This window comes from Merops nubicus, unplaced genomic scaffold (genome assembly GCF_000691845.1).
Source record: "Merops nubicus isolate BGI_N331 unplaced genomic scaffold, ASM69184v1 scaffold15270, whole genome shotgun sequence".
NCBI lineage: Eukaryota > Metazoa > Chordata > Aves > Coraciiformes > Meropidae > Merops > Merops nubicus.
The window spans coordinates 11,702-29,227 of NW_008581009.1; the positions used below are offsets into that span (position 1 = coordinate 11,702).

Sequence of the window (17,526 nt, forward strand, 5' to 3'; positions counted from 1 at the left end):
GGCAGGGGGTTGGACTAGATGACCTTTGGAGGTCCCTTCCAGCCCAGACATTCTATGATTTAAATCCAAAGGGCTGGTCAGCAGCAGATTACTATGAGCACTGTCAGCTGGCTGTGCCAGATGGACATAGAGACACCTGCTGGAGCTGACTAGAAACTTCAAGAAAGCATTTCAGGTTTTGGAAGAAATGTCAATGCTTTCTGTTAGGTTCAGACACTTTAAAAAAAAAGGCCTATAGAATTTGGCAGATATATTCCAATTTGCACATAAGTGAAAACCCAGGTATTACTGCAACCCACCAGAAAGGTCTTCCTCTGGTACAGACCTACATACCCACACTGCCTAGCTGTCTATAAAACAGTTTGTGGTCCACAGTTCGGTTCAGATCCAAGTGGAGACAGGCAGAAAAAAAACCAAGAAACTGCATGAAAAAAGCAGTGGTTTTTTTTTTTTACATTGAAGTGTAGCAAATATCACAGAATAACAGAATGGTGGGGCTTGAAAGGGACCTCTGGAGATCATCTCATCCAACCTCCCTGCTCCAGCAGGGTCACTGAGAGCTGGTTGCCCAGGATTACATCCAGTCGGGTTTGAAATTTCTCTAGAGGAGACTCCACAGCCTCTCTGGGCAGCCTGCTGCAGACTCCGTCACCCTTACAGCAAAAAAGTTTCTGCTCCTGCTCAGATGGAACCTCCTGGGTTCCAGTTTGTGCCCATTGCCCCTTGTCCTGTTGCTGGGCACCACTGATAAGACTCTGGCACCCATACCCTTGCCCCTCACCCTTCAGATATTGATCAGATCCCCTCTCAGTCTTCTCCAAGGAGGGCTCTCAGCCTTCCCTGTCACAGAGAAACTCCAGTCTTGTTAGCAACTTTGCAGCCTCAGCTGCACTCTATCCAGTAGTTCCTTGTCTTTCTTCAACTGGGGAGCACAGAACTGGACCAAATACTCCAGAGGTGGCCTCCATAGAGCAGATTAGAGGGGGAGGAGAACCTATCTCGACCTGCTGATCACACTCTTCTTCATGCACCCCATGCAAGCATGGGCCACAAGGACACATTGTTAGCTCATGGGCAACATGTCCACCAGGATTCACAGATCCTTCTCTGCAGAGCTGCTTTGCAGCAGGTCAACCCCTCACCTGTACTGGTGCAGAGGGTTATTCCTTCCCAGATGCAGGACCCTACACTTGCCCTTGTTGAACTTCATGAGGTTCCTCTCCACCTAACTCTCCAGCCTGTCCAAGTCTCACTGAATGGCAGTACAACCTTTGGTGTCATCCACTCATCCCAGTTCTGTATCATCATGCAACTTGCTGAGAGTTCACTTTGTTCCTTCACAGAGGTCATTGATGAATATGTTGTAAAAGACTGGACCCAGTCCTGACTCCTGGGGAACTCTGCGAGCTACAAGCCTACAACTAGACTCAGCACTGATGATCACAACCCTCTGAGCTCTGTCATTCAGTGAGTTCTCAATCTCCCTCACTGTCCACTCATATAACCTACATTTCCTAAGCTTAGGTAACTATGAGGATGTGATTTGAGACATTGTCAAAAGCCTTGCTAAAGTCAAGGTAGACAACATCCACTGCTCTCCCCTCATCAACCAAGCTAGTCACACCATCACAGAAGGCTATCAGATTGATCAAGAATGATTTCCCCTTGGTGAATCCATGCTGATCACTCCTGATAACATTTTCTTCCACAGGCGTAGAGATGACCTCCAGAATAAGCAGTTCCTCCACTTTTCAAGCAATGGAGGTGAGATTGACTGGCCTGTCATTTCCTGGGTCCTCCTTGTCCTTTTTGAAGACTGGAGTGATACTGGCTCTCCTCCAGTTCTCAGGGACCTCTCTATAACCTTTCAAAAATGATGGAGAGCCAATAACATCAGCCAGCTCCGTCAGCATTCATATTTTTTCCAGAGCTTTTGAAACCTCTACAGATCTCTTAATACTTTATGACATACAAAATACAGACAGAGGTCATCTGAAGAGCAACAGTCATAACTTTCAATTAGAAAAAAATATGGATAACTACTGTGTAGGTTGGTATGTCTTTCACTTCAATGGAACTATGCTGAGTTACCCTAGCAAAGGCCCTTACCAGTATTTAAAATCATGACACCCCAAGACAGGGAAAAGTGGTGTGACTGGAGCTGGCTGAAACAGCATCACCAGAGCTGATGTTACATTTTCTACTAATATCAAAGCAAAGACAGGGAAGCAGACTCAGTATGAGGTTTTTAATCTCAAATGAAGATTCAAATTATAAAAATATTTAAACATTTCTGCTTTAGACAGGGATTGCTTTGGTTAATACTTGATCTTATCCACTGAAGAAAAAGGGTTAGAACTGCTTCTCGTGCCTTACCTTTACAGTTATTGCCCAAATACATCACCACAAGAGAAATACAAAGGAAGGCAGTACACCAAAACCCAATGACATAAATCAACAGCTCTCATACCATCAGGGTGGCATTGAAGATCTTCCCATTGTACATCTTCAGGTCTCCCAGTATTTGCAGGTAGCTCAGGCGCACTTGAACTGCTGCAAGCATATGCTTCGTTTTGCAAGAGAAGAAATACTGTTTAGAAACATGACAGATGAATAAGGTGTGCCAGGCTAGAAGGTTTCCTTTCTGTACAGGACTTGGTATTTGATCATTTTTATATTTGCCATCTAGCTCGGTCTGGATAGGCAACAAATGTGTATATGACCATCCCACATTACCACATTTGCCATCTGGCAACCCCACAAGCTGCAACAGAACAGAGAAAATGTAGGGAACTTAGCGTGCGTGTGCAGCAGAGGAAGTTACAAGAGAAGATAGGTGAAAAACCGCAAAGGAGGAGACCCAGGGAAGACACTGCCTCTTTGATCATGAGATGCTGCCACCATCACAGGAGGCATCCTGACCCCAGGGCATGCTGACTACCTTTTGACGAGGGTCCAGTAGCACCTGGTTCTGCTTCATATGGTAGCTGATGGCTTTCTTGATGTCCTTCCCTCTCATGTTTCGAAGCAAAGTTGGTGAGATGAAGTTTTCAATTCCCCAGTCCCTCCTGCCAGAAACACAGGAAGAGAGCAAAGAGAGTCCCAGCTGTGCTGTCCCCAGGCAACACAGGAATATCCAGAAGAGGCAGAAAAGGGCAAAGGCACCACAGCAGTCCAGGACACACCAAGCCTCACGGTGCTGTAACGTCCAGACTCATCATGCAACATGACTGCTTTGGTAAAATTCACCTCTATGTACATCCACAACTGGGTCAGGAGATGCGCTGGGAGGAACACACGCTTTCATGCAGAAAGCCTGTTTTTACATGGTTATACAGTAAACAATCCACAGTCTTAGTCAGCATAATGTCCTTGACACCCAGAGGATGAATCATAGAATTATAGAATTGTTTAGGTTAGAAAAGACCTTTAAGATCATCAAGTCCAACTCCAGCTGTTAACCCTGCACCGCCAGGCCACCACTAAACCATGTCCCTCAACACCACATCTCCACAGCTTTGAAATCCCTCTGGGATGGGCTGGGACTCCACCACTGCACTGAGCAGCCTAGGCCAGGCCTTCACAACCCTTCTGAGGAAGAAATTGTTCCTCATGTCCAACCTGAGCTTCCCCCAATGCAACTTGAAGATTCCGTCTTTATATTCACTTTGCTTTGGTTGCAAGATTAATGTATTTTAACATCTCCAGTTCCTTAGACTGCAAAATGTGGGCTGTCTCTTTGGCTGAAGAATTATTCAGCTCAAGCATTAAATGTCCAGAAACTAAGAATGCTGCTGTTGTCTGTAGTCACTTCTCTCTCACTGAATCACAATGGTTGGAAAGGACCTTCAAGACTGTCAAGTCCGACCATTATCTAAGTCTACTAAGCCACTTCTCACTATATCCCTAAGCACCCCATCTAGACAACTTCTCAATACACCCCGGGATGGTGATTCAGCCACTTCCCTGGGAAGCCTGTTCCAGTCCCTGATAACCCTTTCAGTGTAGACGTTTTTCCTAATGTATAACCTAAACCTCCCTGGCGTAACTTAAGACCACTTCCTCTTGTCCTGTTGGTTGCAGCATGTAAGAAGAGGCCACCACCTACCTCCCTACAACCACCTTTCAGGTAGTTGTAGAGAGTGGTAAGTTTACTCCTTAGCCTCCTCTTCTTCAGGCTAAACAACCCCAGTTCCCCCAGGCACCCCTCATAAGGCTTATCCACTCCCCCCTACCACATGTGGTTCAGTATGTCTGGTTGTATATAAAGAATCAGTGGTACCTGCACAGCCTGTCAGAGGCTTAGTGGTGCAGTTCCAACATAAATGTCTGTTATTTAATGACTGTCTCATCACAAGCTTTTAAAGCAGGGTTGTTCTTCAGGGCAAGTGTGGTCTAACAGCAATGACACACAGCGCAGCACACCTGCCGCTCACAAAAGCAATTTTCCTGTATTTTTTCCTATTATTTCATGGGTTCTATCAGTTATACTGGAATTAGATATTTCTAATGTAATTTGGGTGGATTAAGAGATGTAAAGTGCTGGCTATGCAAAGCTGATGATTATCCTCTCTCAACTACTGCATATCAAGCTTGGCATACTGGCAGCAGCAGCCCAGGTAACCATAACTATCTGACAGATTTGCAATTTTATGTCCTTGCTCTAGCTACAGATTAGAACCTTCCTCTGATTAGGGACATGTGCAGATGTTACACTGTCCATATTATTCAAGCAGCTCAGCAAATTAAAGACAGGTACGTTCATGAAGACACCTTGCTCTCAAACAACTGGCACAACTAAGAGACTGCAGTCTCTTTGGGTCAGAGACAGTCTTCTATCCAGCGCTAAACACTGGGCAGACAAAGATCTGATGCCACGTTCAGTTGGCTCCTCCCTTTTCCAGGCCTAGTCATAACATTACACAGAAATCTGCAAACTTACTCAATGTATTTCAAGGATACTTTCTGTGGCTGAGCACAAGCATAGATCCTCTCCTGTATGTGCAGAGCAGCCAGACGTAATGCCACACTGCATTTCATTTCCACAGCAAATCTTTCCTGAAGCACATCACTGCAGCTCTGGAACAAACAGTACTGAGTTAGCATGATGATGGGAGCTCAAGAGGAAGTAAGGATAAGACCTCTGATAGGAATACTGTGCATCAAACAAAGGGAACCACCCACCCAGGTCATTTAAACCTCTGTTAAAAAGCCTAGTGTATCAATTGATTTAAGAATTTAAGGCAAATTGAATCCAACTGCTCTCTTCTTAAGTGCTTTCCATTTCACATTCATATAGCTAAACTGGCCTGAAGCATACTTGGGTTTTAAGCAGAAACAAGAAATGGGTGAGAAGAGATCCTGAATGGATGCTTTACTTCACCTGCAGGTAGAGATATTCAAAGGCAACAGGGTCTTCCTGCAGAAGGTCTAATGGATCCTTTGGGACAAAGCAAACTCTGAAGAGGCACCGGTAGTCATGAGATTCTCTTTTTTGGACCACCTGCAATGACAAACAGCATCATGCCACAACTACTGTTGTAGTCCCTCCCTTTATAAATGCATAGTAAGCTTCTGGCTTGTATGAACACATAGAAAACACTTAAAGCTCCTGGCAAGTGGGATGGCTGCATATTAGCCATTGTCCTTAGCAAATACAAGGAGATATTGCTAGTGTTTGTAATTTTATCTTTGGTTCTTCTTCAGGTTTTTGCTTCTTGCTGTGGTAGCTTGGAAGTCCTTTGACTGCAAAACTTCATTAAATATCCTTTGATCTCATACATGCAGTATGATAGGACAGATGCTTCAAGGCCATATGATAATCACTGAGGAAGGAGCAAGCTTCTCTGCTTTGAACTTCAGTCATAAGATACAGTAACTCTGAACAAACACTTGGATCATGATCGCAATGACAGAAGAATGTTAAGACCCCTGGGTTATATATTAGCATATTTTGTTATGGCCAAATCCCATACAGGTTCATCAGCAGAAACAGGAATTCTCAGGCACATGTGCTCAGTGGCTGGATAGTGTTAGCTATGGAACCTTTCTGCACCACAGTGGCTCACCAACCAACAAAGTCAACAGCACAGATTACTAGCAGAGTAGCAGAATTAGTAACAGATCTAATCTCATGTTAGCAGGAGACAAACTTTCAATTCAGACTTTAACCCAAGTGGCACCTGGTTGGGTTGACTTTGACTACTCAGATAGCTGTAAACAGCTGAGTACACAGCTAGTTTAAGATTCTCTCAAACAGCCCTCTGTAGATGGGCCTGTCTGATCAGTGGCACAAAGCATGCTTTTGCACAGCTGTTCTACACAATCCAAGCAGTATCAGCCCATGGGTATTGCACTGTGGCCTCTCTATAGAAGTGACACTTCTGAAAGCACCATTTCTCCAGGGGGTCTGATTAGTGCACTGGTAATATATGTACCAGGCAGAGAAAAGAGGACAGGACCTCTGGATACAGGGCCAAGCTCACTCTCTCTTGTGACACCTGCAGAGCTGAGCTCACTCTGCACTTCACTGGCCAAAATTCATGGGTGCTGCTGCTGGTCTCCTCCTCATCATGGCTGCAGGGACACATGGGCTCTTCTCACCTGCTCAATGAGCTCCTCCTCATGCAGCAGGTGAATCTTTGCCACGTTGTACTGCTCCTCCAGAGTGAGGGCAAAGTGTGCAATGCTCTGGAGGGAGAGCTTCTCCTTCAGGGTGAGAACAATGTCCTGCAAAGTGAAGGGACACAGATTGTCAAGCAGAATTTGGACACAGCTGCTAGCTCACTGTGTGAATGTAGAGGATTCTAGACTGTAACTGGTAGCCGTGTGTGACAACACTGAAAGGGCATAGACACAAAATTCCCTGCAGCCAAGAACATGCTTGGTGTTGCAACACAAAATGAAATTTTTAGTACTGTTTCACAGGAAACAAGTGCCTATCTGATGTATTGCCTTTCCCTCTTCACTGGCAGCTTCTGAACACACAGACGTAGACAAACCACAGAGTAGGTGACAGAGACGTAGTAGGTGAGGTAGAGACACAGACAAACTCCAGTGCAGAAAATTTGTTCCAGGTCAAAGGTGAGCAACTCAAGTAAAACCTGAAGAGGTAATTAATCTTTTAGAAATTAATGTCTTGCAGGTGGGCATTCAAATCTCTCTTTACCACTTATCTCCCTTTTCCTTTACTACCTCCTTGTGCTATTTCATTATTTTCTTTTTCTCTGCCCAGAAAGTCACAAAACTTGCAGAGACTTACTTGCATGAGAGACCACAACAGTTTTATGAAGTTTGGATGAACCAGACAAAAAAAAATCCGAACTTTTTTTGAGGAAAGTTTTCATTTTTATTTATAAAATCTCCTTGCTTTTCCCCTTAGTCTTCTTTCAGCCTGATAACTGCAGTAACTGCTCTGCTGCAGGACATGATAAAAACTTCAAAGAAATTATGGTTGCCAATTGCTGTGCACAGACAAATCTTATTAACTCCAAGATAAACACTAAGCAACTCTAAAAATCAGAATAGAAAACCTCAAAGTTTGATAGCCTATATCTAAAAACAGCAATTATGGAAAGTGCTAGATTAATGACTCTGCAGAGCAGCACCTTATATTTGGAGGAGAATGATGGTAACTTGCTTGTAATGCCTCCAAGTGATCCTAGGGAGGTAACACTGCTTTTCCATCTCAAGGGGTTCATCAGTTTTTACATCTCCACAGGGAAATGTTTCCACCAGTGCAGAGATGAGGCTGGAACATGGACGGGCACTTTAAGCAACAACTGGCACAGCTGCACTGGCTGCATTCACATCATCTCCAAACCTGGACTGCACTGTCCAGGTCCCAAGCCAAGAGACTTGTTCTCCCTCTCAAGGATGCACATTGTCACTGCTGTATTAAACAACCTCCTCTGTAATTCTACCATGCGGTTTCCAAGGAAAACAATGTTTGTACAGACACCTCCTGATTTGACAGTCTCTCATTAATCTGTCCTCTTTCCAACTTCAATCACACTTCACAAAGTTGTAGGAGTCTCATAACCAAGTTCCGTGAAAATCAGTTGCCAAGAAGAAAACTGAGGTGAACCAAAGCAACCCCTCCTCTCCAGGAAGGGTATGGACAATGCAGTGCACACAGCATCAGATTGCAATCCAGTTCCCACTAACGAGACAGTACAACCAACAGGCTGCAAGTTCCACTGCATGCACTTTTGCAACTGGATGGAATTCAGGTGGTAGGAGCAAAGACAGACAACCAAGCACCATTACCTTCACAGTAGTGCTCGTCTCAAACCTGAAAGCCTTTGTCTGTCCATTTTCCAAGTATACCTTGAGAACGTTGGGCATACAAAGAAGAGAATTACCCTGCAAAACAAAAGCAACAGTACTAATCCTTGGACATTAACCCTCCAGGCACCAGGCTGCTCTGCATGGCACAGCACATCCTGGTATAAATGAAAATCCGTCTCTGCTTTTGCAATCCTCTTCTGTGGCACCTAGCTTTATTTTCTGATTATGCTTCTGGCACAGAACAAGGGAAAGGGAGCATAACAGATGCCTTCACCACAGAACTCAAGCCAGTCCAATAGATGCACATAGCCCAGATGTGCCCACTGTTCAGCTCCCACATGGAACAAGAAGATCTGGCAGCACTGAAAGCTGAGAGCCACCCTCACGGCTCATTACCAGAAAAACATTGATGTCTGCCCAAAATGACATCTTCCCATTACTGGGCACCAGGCAGCACTAACTCCCATACTGACACTCTCCCACTACCAGCAGCCATGATTTCAACTCAAGATCTTGCATTCCTTTAAGATTTGTGACTCAGGAGCTTCCCAAACAAGAGATACTGTCACCAGAGTTTCCTGAGATAGGTCTCAAATGGATTAGACAGGGCAATGACTCCCCTTGCAAAAGCACCTTCACTGGGTGTTCTGAGAAGGGTCTGGGAACTTGGCCTTTGTCCTTCTGGGGTTGTCTAAAGCTGCACCTTTCAGCCTTCCACCTCACTCCTTTAGTAGAGCACATCTAAACCTTCCTTCCTGCGTTCAACTTATTCTTCTTCTTGTTGAGTGTTGAGGTTTACTCTTTCACCCCTGGAATTCCCATTCAGCATATCTTTCTTACGTTCTTGGATCACCATGTTCCTCCAGCCTTAAAGAGTTTATCTACTTGTCATGGCAGTCTCAAGGTTGAGAATACCATGTCTAAGATGTTCTCTCCTATGTTTCACTTGCTGTGCAACACCTTATAAATCTCATAACCTCAGTCCTTCTTTGTGAAGAGCTGATATGCCCTGGAACTACTACCAGAATAAACACTTCTGAATCTTGTTCCTTCTCCCTCCTCCCTCCTCTCCCTGTTCTGTGGGGTTCAAGCTGCCTACACTCACCACTGAGAAAAAAAGAGTGAATATTGCCACTAATCCTGAGCCCAAGCCCTAACTCTTTCATGCTAAATAGCACAGGCACATCTGTGACAGGCTTTGGGTCCTCCATTAATCTCAGAAAACTGAAGCTGGTTTACACCAAACTCCATAATTTCTCTGGTAATTCCCTTGGCCGCAGGTTATCATATGCACAACCAGCAGCCAGCAAACAGAAGAACTTGAAATCTATATATATTTACACATATATACACACACAAATTAACTATCACCACTCTCCTGGTCCGAACAGCCAGATGGGTTTTCTCTCCTTTTGTGTGGCTCTAATAGACTACTGAGAATTCCGAAAGCTTTTGCTATGGCTTCAGCAGCTGCACTCCTCCTGTTTTGTCTGGTGCATGACTTACTCCATGTCACAGCTGGGCCCACATCTTCCAATAATACAGTGACTGATGCTGACCTGAGGAGCCTGAGGGACCTGTCTGTTGCATATCACTATCTGGAAATACATAATAAGCATGCAGCAGAAAATGGAGGCTGCGTAGGACTGAGGCTTATTAACAATTTATATTGCCAAACAGGAGTTTCAGGTTTCAGCTGCAGAAAGCAGCCTCTGAGTTTCTTCCAGTTGCCACACAGATCATTTAGCAATGCTCCATTAAGATGACAGAGCAGTATATTTACTGAAACAGGAGGCTTTGCAGTTTTTTTCAGGGCCATAATACCCATTCTGGGTGTCTAGACCATCAGTCTATCAGAAAAGAGAGCAGTTCTAAAACACTCAGCAGAGCAGTTGCTGTCTGTGCTCAATAGTGCTGTACCAGAAAGAAGTCATTAATACACAACAGATTTTGTGCTAATATTTTACTGCTCAAAATGGGGTCCACATCCAACTGGCAAAAAGGTAAGCTAATACGAGTGTGACCCAAATAACCAAATTAATTTCTCTTACCTTTATGTTCTTATTAAATGAATGGCAAACTATACAATGACTCTATCCCTCCTCTGTACTTGCAATATATGATTAGATTAGCTCAGCAGAATATTGATGGAAGCTTTGTAGGAAGCACCTTCTTCAGACCTCTTAAGTCCTGACTTGCAATCAGCAAGTGAATAGCAAGTGAAGATCCATTTCTTCCCAGCATGCAGTGCCCACAGTGCCCAGCTTCAGCCATGCCCACTGACCTGAGTGTGTCCATTCACCAGCACCTCCTCTGCGAAACGCACTTTCACAGGGTTTGTTTTTAGCCTTGCCCTCTTCTCTGCAGTAAGAAATGATGACTTGGGGCCACCCTGAAAAACAACAGCATTCAGTCAGCAGCTCTGTCTGTTGCCATTCCATATGAGAGGCAGAGGCCGGTAGCACAAGAAGGGGCGTGATGACAGCCCATGCTGAAGCTGCTCATACCACACTGCCTTGCACTTATTGGTGCTGGGCTTGCTACAGTCTCACTGACCTATCTGGCTGGTTACTGCCTTCTGAATCCAAAGCAGCCATCCAAAATGTAGACAAACATGGAACACACTGTATACGCTCCTAATTTCACTGCATGTTGACCAGTTACTGTGTGTAGCCACCTCCTCAACTCCTGCAATGAAGCCAGGGCCCTGCAGAATGACAGTTAATTCACCACAGTACCACAGATCAACACATGCAGCGTGCCTTGCAGTACCCAACAAAACCCCTGCCAGGACACCACAAGAACACAGCCATGTATGCAGCACCTCCAGGCTCAGCTGGGGTTTCTAGAGTACACTCTCGTGTTGCAAACATTTAAGAAAACCACCCAAGGCTAAAAAGCAAACTTGACTTCATTGCACTGTTGCAAATAACCATGCTTTCATCGTGACAGGAGTCTACCAAGCTCACAAGACACCACAGGAACCTAGAAACCACCGAGTTCTTGTCCTGCTCCTGTGAAGCATGATATTCCTTAAGGTGAACAGAGACAGTATCCCCCACTATCCTCCTAGACAGCTTAGAGGCAGACCAGTTCCTACACTATTGCCAGAGGCACAGGTTCCTCCCAACTTGCCACAGCTTCATCTTGCCCCGAGGCCACTTAGCCAGGACAAAGGCAGGGAGCCAGACAGCAAGCCCTTCCAGCATCTGCTGGGCTGTACAGAGCATCATACCCTGCAGCTACCCAGCCACAGCCTCTCCCATCCTTTCTAGTGTGGCCAGAACAGCCCCAGCAGAGAGTCTGGTATCTGTCATGGGAGGTGTTACCTCTCAGCTCTAAGCACAGTTGCCTTCAGAGTTGGGCAAGAGCCAACCCCAAACCCAAGATCAGCTTTGGCTGTATTTGGAGGTGTCCTTAAAGTGACCTGCAAAGGAAAAAACAAAAATGGGTTTGTGCCCTATTTGCTTCTCAGTAATGCATGAAGGCCCGTGAAGGATGTTTAAAGTCCCATGAAGGGTTTTCCAAATCCTTTCTCTCAGAAAAGTTGTTGCATTTTCCCCCTTTTGGCAGGTATTCAGGTCTTGCTAACACCTGGAAATTTTGGGCAAGAAAAATATATTTAAGAGATTTGCTTTTTAATGTACCTTTACTGCATGGCCAAGAAATCTCATGACCTTAAGCCTGAGAGCTCCAGTAACACTTCTGAAGGAAGCATCATTCCTGTTTCTAAGAATAAAGTGAAATAAAAAAAAAAAAAACAAACTCCAAACAAATGAAAAACAGTCCCCACATGCTTTCCAGGGTAGGGGGAAATCCCCCTCAGGCCACTTTCACACATCACAAGAAGCCAAAAAAGCACACACACCCAATTTTGTCCTTGCTTTGCAGCTCTGCTTTTACATACATTGAAATCCATGTGGATAAAAACATCGTGTCAGCAGTACATGCCTTGTGGGGAATTTTATGCTACAGGAATGGGCAATCAGCACCAAAGTTTTGTATTAAAACTTTGCTTCTATTCTCAAAGTAGGATGCACACCCTGATCCCAGCCCTTAACCAGACAGAACCTGAAGAAAAAGGAATAAATCTTTCCAGCACTTGGAAAGCAAAACCTCAAGAGCTTCCAAGAAGCACGGAGGGCAGGTGCTGGGCCTGCAGCCTTGGCACTTGCCTTTCATGTCCTGTGGGTCCCCACGGCCAAGACAGCCCCAGACTTGGGGAACACTCCAGGCTATTCTTGGTGGGCTTGCCACAGCTTGCTGAAGAGACCTGCCTTCATCCCAGTCATCATGGCCTCCTGGCCTATGTAGCCCACTGGGCCCCCACAGCTAGAGCCACCAGCTCCAGGAAGGATGGGCTCCAACTGCTCAACAAGCCTCTCTGCCAGGCTCTGCAAGCCACCCTGACCCTGCACCCAGGCAGCTCTGAGGAGTTATCACCAACTCTTCCCAAAACCTCCTGCAAGGGTGTGCATTAAAATAGAGGACCCTTGCAGTTCCCTCAGGGCTTTGGTCAGACCCTTATATCCTGTGTTCCAGCCCAGCCACCAAACCTTCCCTGGCCATGGCCATCTGAGGCCGTGCTGCCAGGGGTGCCAAGAGTGCTGAAGAAAAGCCATTTACCAATGTGCAGCGCAGGATGGTTAGGAGAAGCTCATCACCGGCCTCCCTGTAACAGAGACACATGATCAGCAAGGGTCAGCATCTGCTTGTGCCTTCCTCCCCAGTGTTACGGCAGACAGTGCCAGCGAGGCCTTTGACCACTTCAAGGACCTCAACCAGGCAGGGTACAGCCCACCGAGCACCAACATGGCAGAGGAAAGCAGGGGATCACCCCTCTCTTTGGCCACATGGTGGACTCGTCGCTGTGGGGTAGGACCCCAGCAAGCACAGGACCCTGGGAGGCAGCAAGGTCCCCGCAGAGCTGTGCACCTTTGCAACCCAGCCCATGCAGCTCTCCTCTTAGCACTCTGCCACCCCATTCCTGCAGCAGGCCATGCAAGACCACACCTGATGATGTCAGCTGCTTGTTCAACAGACATGTTGTCCACTGCAGTAGAGTTTATCAGGAGGAGCTGGTCGCCCGGCTGCAGCTTCCCTTCAGCAGTGCTCCCTGCAGGCAACCGGCATACTGGTAAGTCATGACAGTCTCCCAGTGGGGTCGCCCACAGTGAGCTCCTCTTCCAACCCAGCACCCACTTGCCTCAGCAGCTGCCTCTGGATGGTAAAATTAAAAGAGGCCAAAGGATGTTGGGCCCTGATGACAGCTGCTGTACTGCCCATGTCCATGGTGCCTCACACAGGCTGTCCTCTGCCCGCACAAGCTGCCCCTGCACCACAGAGAATCATTCTTGCGCATGTCTTTTCCCTTGTCGCAGCCAACCACATAATCCTCAGACAGGGTGCAGCAAGAGGGCTCACAGGCTTTTGGGACTGGAGGGTAACAGCATTGCCCTGTCCTGCGTGCACCTGCAAGCCCTGGCCTGCAGAGCCCTCCAGGGACCTGGGCAGCTGCTGCAGCACCATGCTCCCTCCCTAAAGGGTCTGCACCCCAGCCTGGCCCTTCAGGTGACATCCCAGTGGCTGGTCACATGTGGTACACAGACCAGGGCTTGGCACTTCCAGCATGCCACCATCCACACCAAGGTGCTGCTGCAGTCCCCAAGAGATATGGGCTGGATCCCCAGCATGGTGACACCCCTCCACAACACACAAAAGTGCAGATGAGGTCTTCTTCACCATGCTGTCTGCAAGGACGACCCACAACAAGAGGAAAGGATGGTTTCTGAGCTTTGCTTCAAGAAGAATAGCAGCTGCAGGACCAACGGGGCTAAGGAGGAGGTGGACCCCTGCTCTGGGAAGGAAGAGCACACATGCAGCCCCAAGCTCCACCACGGCCAGTCTGCTGGCTGAGGCACACTGTGGAACTTCTCTGCCAGACATGTTTGCCCACGCACCCACCACCTGTCCTTCAGGGACACCCACTGTAAGGTAGCACACATGACAGCAAAACATAGACAATTATTCGAAACTAAACACAGGGCTTTTAGGCAGTGGGTCCTATAGGACGTAAGAGGATAGGTTTGTGCATCAGTTTTAATAAAACGTTGATTATTCCTGATTAGGAAAAAAGAAAAGTGTAACATAAAACTTCCTTCCCCACTTTTTAGACCCCAACACTCTCAGCTAATTTTTTCACATTAAACGGGGAAGAGGCACGAACAGAAAATTTCACTCAAAAGCACTGTGAAAGGACAGAGATGATACCGCAGTGCCTTTAGGCTAAACATCTTGCAGGCATGAGCACTTGGACATCTGTTCCCCCCAGCAGATGGGGGATGCCATAGCCCAAACGGGTGGCCAGAGTCTTGGCCAGTCCTCCAGCTAGCATCCCTGCAACATTGACCAGCCCTGGCATAGTCTTTCTCTGGTTGTCACACCCACACCAACAGGTAAAATGCAGGTATTTCTGTGTACCCACCAAAATATAAAAGGTAAATAAAAAACACATTTGTGTTTTTTGATTCAAAACCCCCCAAGCCACCTTAAAACTCACCTTAAAAGCAGAGTTATAGTTCCATTTTAGAACTGGAAGATTTGATCTACTTGACTCAAGCAGAATTTCACCTGGGCTGCCTGTAATGAGCAGTGATCCTCTCCGTGTACAGGGTCATGAGCCCAGAGAGCATTTTCAACAACAGATCACCAGTGCCATTGCAGAATAAGAACTTTAAGATGGGACAACGTTCTTCCTTTGCATTTTAGATAAAAAAACAGAAAGAACTTTGCTTTGAAGCAGCTCTTGCATCCCTGAAGGTCAGCTGTGTCTAAGTGCAAGCAAAGGATTAGCAATGAAGGTGTCATTGGCTTATATATCTTCCAAGCCATCAGAATCAGGTAGATGTCTAAGCATGCCACCAGCATACAGGCTTTTGCCCTCAGTGTTCAAGGATCACATGGTAACCACAGGTACCTCAGAAACATAAACACCTGGCAGCAGTTTATCACTATGACCATCAGTTCAGGCTTCTCACACCTGTCATGGTAAGGAGACGGAAATGTTGCTTACCTGCAGTGACAGATGCTATTGTAAGAGGCAGGTTTGGACATATCTCAAAGCCATAATGACCAAGGACCAAATCTTTGTATATCGTGACAGTAAGTTTGACACGATTGGCAGGCTGGCCACTGCCATCACTGGTGCTGTCTGTAACAGAGATTCTGCCCCTGTGAGACAAGAAGCTGGTGATTAAGATATACTCAGAATACACTTTATCAAAGGGGCACAGATCTGTGCACCCCCCCCACACACACACTTTCAGTGAGCTGCGTCAGTACACAGTGAGGCCACCACTTTGGATACCCACAGGTGGCTCTGCACTGTGCAGACTAGCAGTGATACCCCACAATCCACAGAAAGATGAAGACATCAGACCAGTGGCACCAGCTGGTTATGACCACAACTCTTTCAGCCACTGCAGCCCAGTGGTCATATGGAAAGAGAACTCCATGTGTGTCCTGCAGCAAGCCTTGACCTTCAGAGATCACAGCAACACCTTTACCTAGCAAAGCAGTGAGAGAATTTACTGCTCTCTGCTTCCGCCAGGATCCCATCCAGCTTAATTTTGATTTATAGACCTTAGGAAAATAAAGCAGCCGTGAGCCAGAATCCCTCATAAATGCAACCCATTCTTGCTCTAAAAGCATGGGCTAATGAAAAGACACAAGGAGATGTACAACCCCATCTCTTCAGGAAAAATAAATTTCACGTTGAACAATATTGTATTACTGCAGAGTATTACTGCAGATGTGGCTCACAAAACTAGAATGGGTGAAAGCAGGAACATCTGCCTCAGAAAACCAAGAGGGATGCTTAAAAACACTGTTTTCTAGAGACAGCTGTGTGCATATTGCCCAAGAACAACTGAAACAATGAGTAAGATCTACAATCTGTGACAGGCTTCATTTGTTTGGAACAAGCTTATGCCCTCTCTGATCAATTGTGATCAACAGATACTCCTTTCACAAAAAAAAACCCCAAGTTTACCTGGATGCACCATCTCGAGAGCGATAAAGCCATTTTGCTACCATTTGCTCTATTCTACATGCTTTGCGTGTCTGGATTAAGTTAGTCTCCAAATCTTCCATTTACCTAAAATTAAGAGAAATAACAGGAAAACAGAGTGAAAAAAGATTGAGGAAATCTTCCAGACACTGTTCAGAGTTACCAACACCAATTCATAAGTCTTTTGTAATAAAGAGATCCATTGGCACTTTGGGAAGACCACAAGCTTTAACAGAGGATGTTAAAATATGCAGCACAATACAATTCTTCCTGCCCATGCAGACAGCTCTGCCTGGTGCTTTTGGTTAGGCCATGCTGGTGGTCATAATGCATCAGCTTTTCATGGCAGGGAATGATCCAGTAACCTTTCCATTCCTTTTTGATGATCTCTGGATTCAGTGATTTGTCTTCTCAAGAGAAACCTGCCATACCTAGTCACCAGAAACCCCTTCTCTATCTTAGTCTGTGATCCTGAATGGTAAATTGGGTCACACCCACCTGTACAAGGATACAAACTAGACACCTTCTTCTATTTACCGTAATTTCAGGGACACCTACACAGCCTTCAGCCACAGCAGGCCAGACACCTCAGATCAGAACAGTGATGTGTACAGCCAACTCCAGTATCCAGTTTCCTCATTGTGGCAGATTTCCTGTCGGACTACTACAGCCACAGAAATTCTGAGGGAAGCAGTAATGAAGCAAAAAACTGAGTGGGAAGTGCAAGGTGCTACACACTGCTGTTTGCACCAGCCAAAGCAGTCTCTAAACCAAGGTTTTAAGCTCAAATTTGTCTCTGATAACAGTGGTCCAGTGTACTGATGTCTACTAGTCCCAGAGTTCTGCAAACATATGTGGTTCCACAAATGAGTAAAGTGAATGGCTCATCATTGAACTTCCAGGATCACCCAACCTGCACCTGCGTGTACCCTCTGCTGCTGATAGGACATTTTTAGTTCTATTGAACTGAAGAACTGCAGCATTAGAAGAGTTTGGCTCAGATCTGGTTAACTCATTGTGACTTTAGTTGTACCTAAAAATATTTCTTATTTTGAAGATGCAAAGCCTAGGTCAGCTTCCAGACCTCAAACTGAACCTGCAAGTCCACCATTCCTCTTTCAAACCTGATAATTGCCACTTTAACATTGTGCCTTGCAATATACAGAAAG

The 17,526-nt window shown here is 45.9% G+C and overlaps 1 protein-coding gene across 1 annotated transcript in view; it reads right to left on the bottom strand.

The window, feature by feature from the left end:
• FRMPD1 (FERM and PDZ domain containing 1) overlaps positions 1-16,440 on the bottom strand; it is a 23,699-nt gene extending 7,259 nt beyond the window's left edge. Inside the window, exons 1-11 of the mRNA XM_008948479.1 lie at positions 16,340-16,440; positions 15,362-15,519; positions 13,303-13,405; positions 12,916-12,961; positions 10,574-10,681; positions 8,269-8,364; positions 6,604-6,729; positions 5,384-5,503; positions 4,943-5,079; positions 2,942-3,068; positions 2,471-2,566 (exon numbers count right to left, since the gene is read on the bottom strand). Of these exons, the coding sequence (XP_008946727.1) occupies positions 2,471-2,566; positions 2,942-3,068; positions 4,943-5,079; positions 5,384-5,503; positions 6,604-6,729; positions 8,269-8,364; positions 10,574-10,681; positions 12,916-12,961; positions 13,303-13,405; positions 15,362-15,519; positions 16,340-16,440 (1,218 nt within the window). The remainder of the gene's footprint in view (positions 1-2,470; positions 2,567-2,941; positions 3,069-4,942; positions 5,080-5,383; positions 5,504-6,603; positions 6,730-8,268; positions 8,365-10,573; positions 10,682-12,915; positions 12,962-13,302; positions 13,406-15,361; positions 15,520-16,339) is intronic.
• Positions 16,441-17,526: the final 1,086 nt, after the last annotated feature.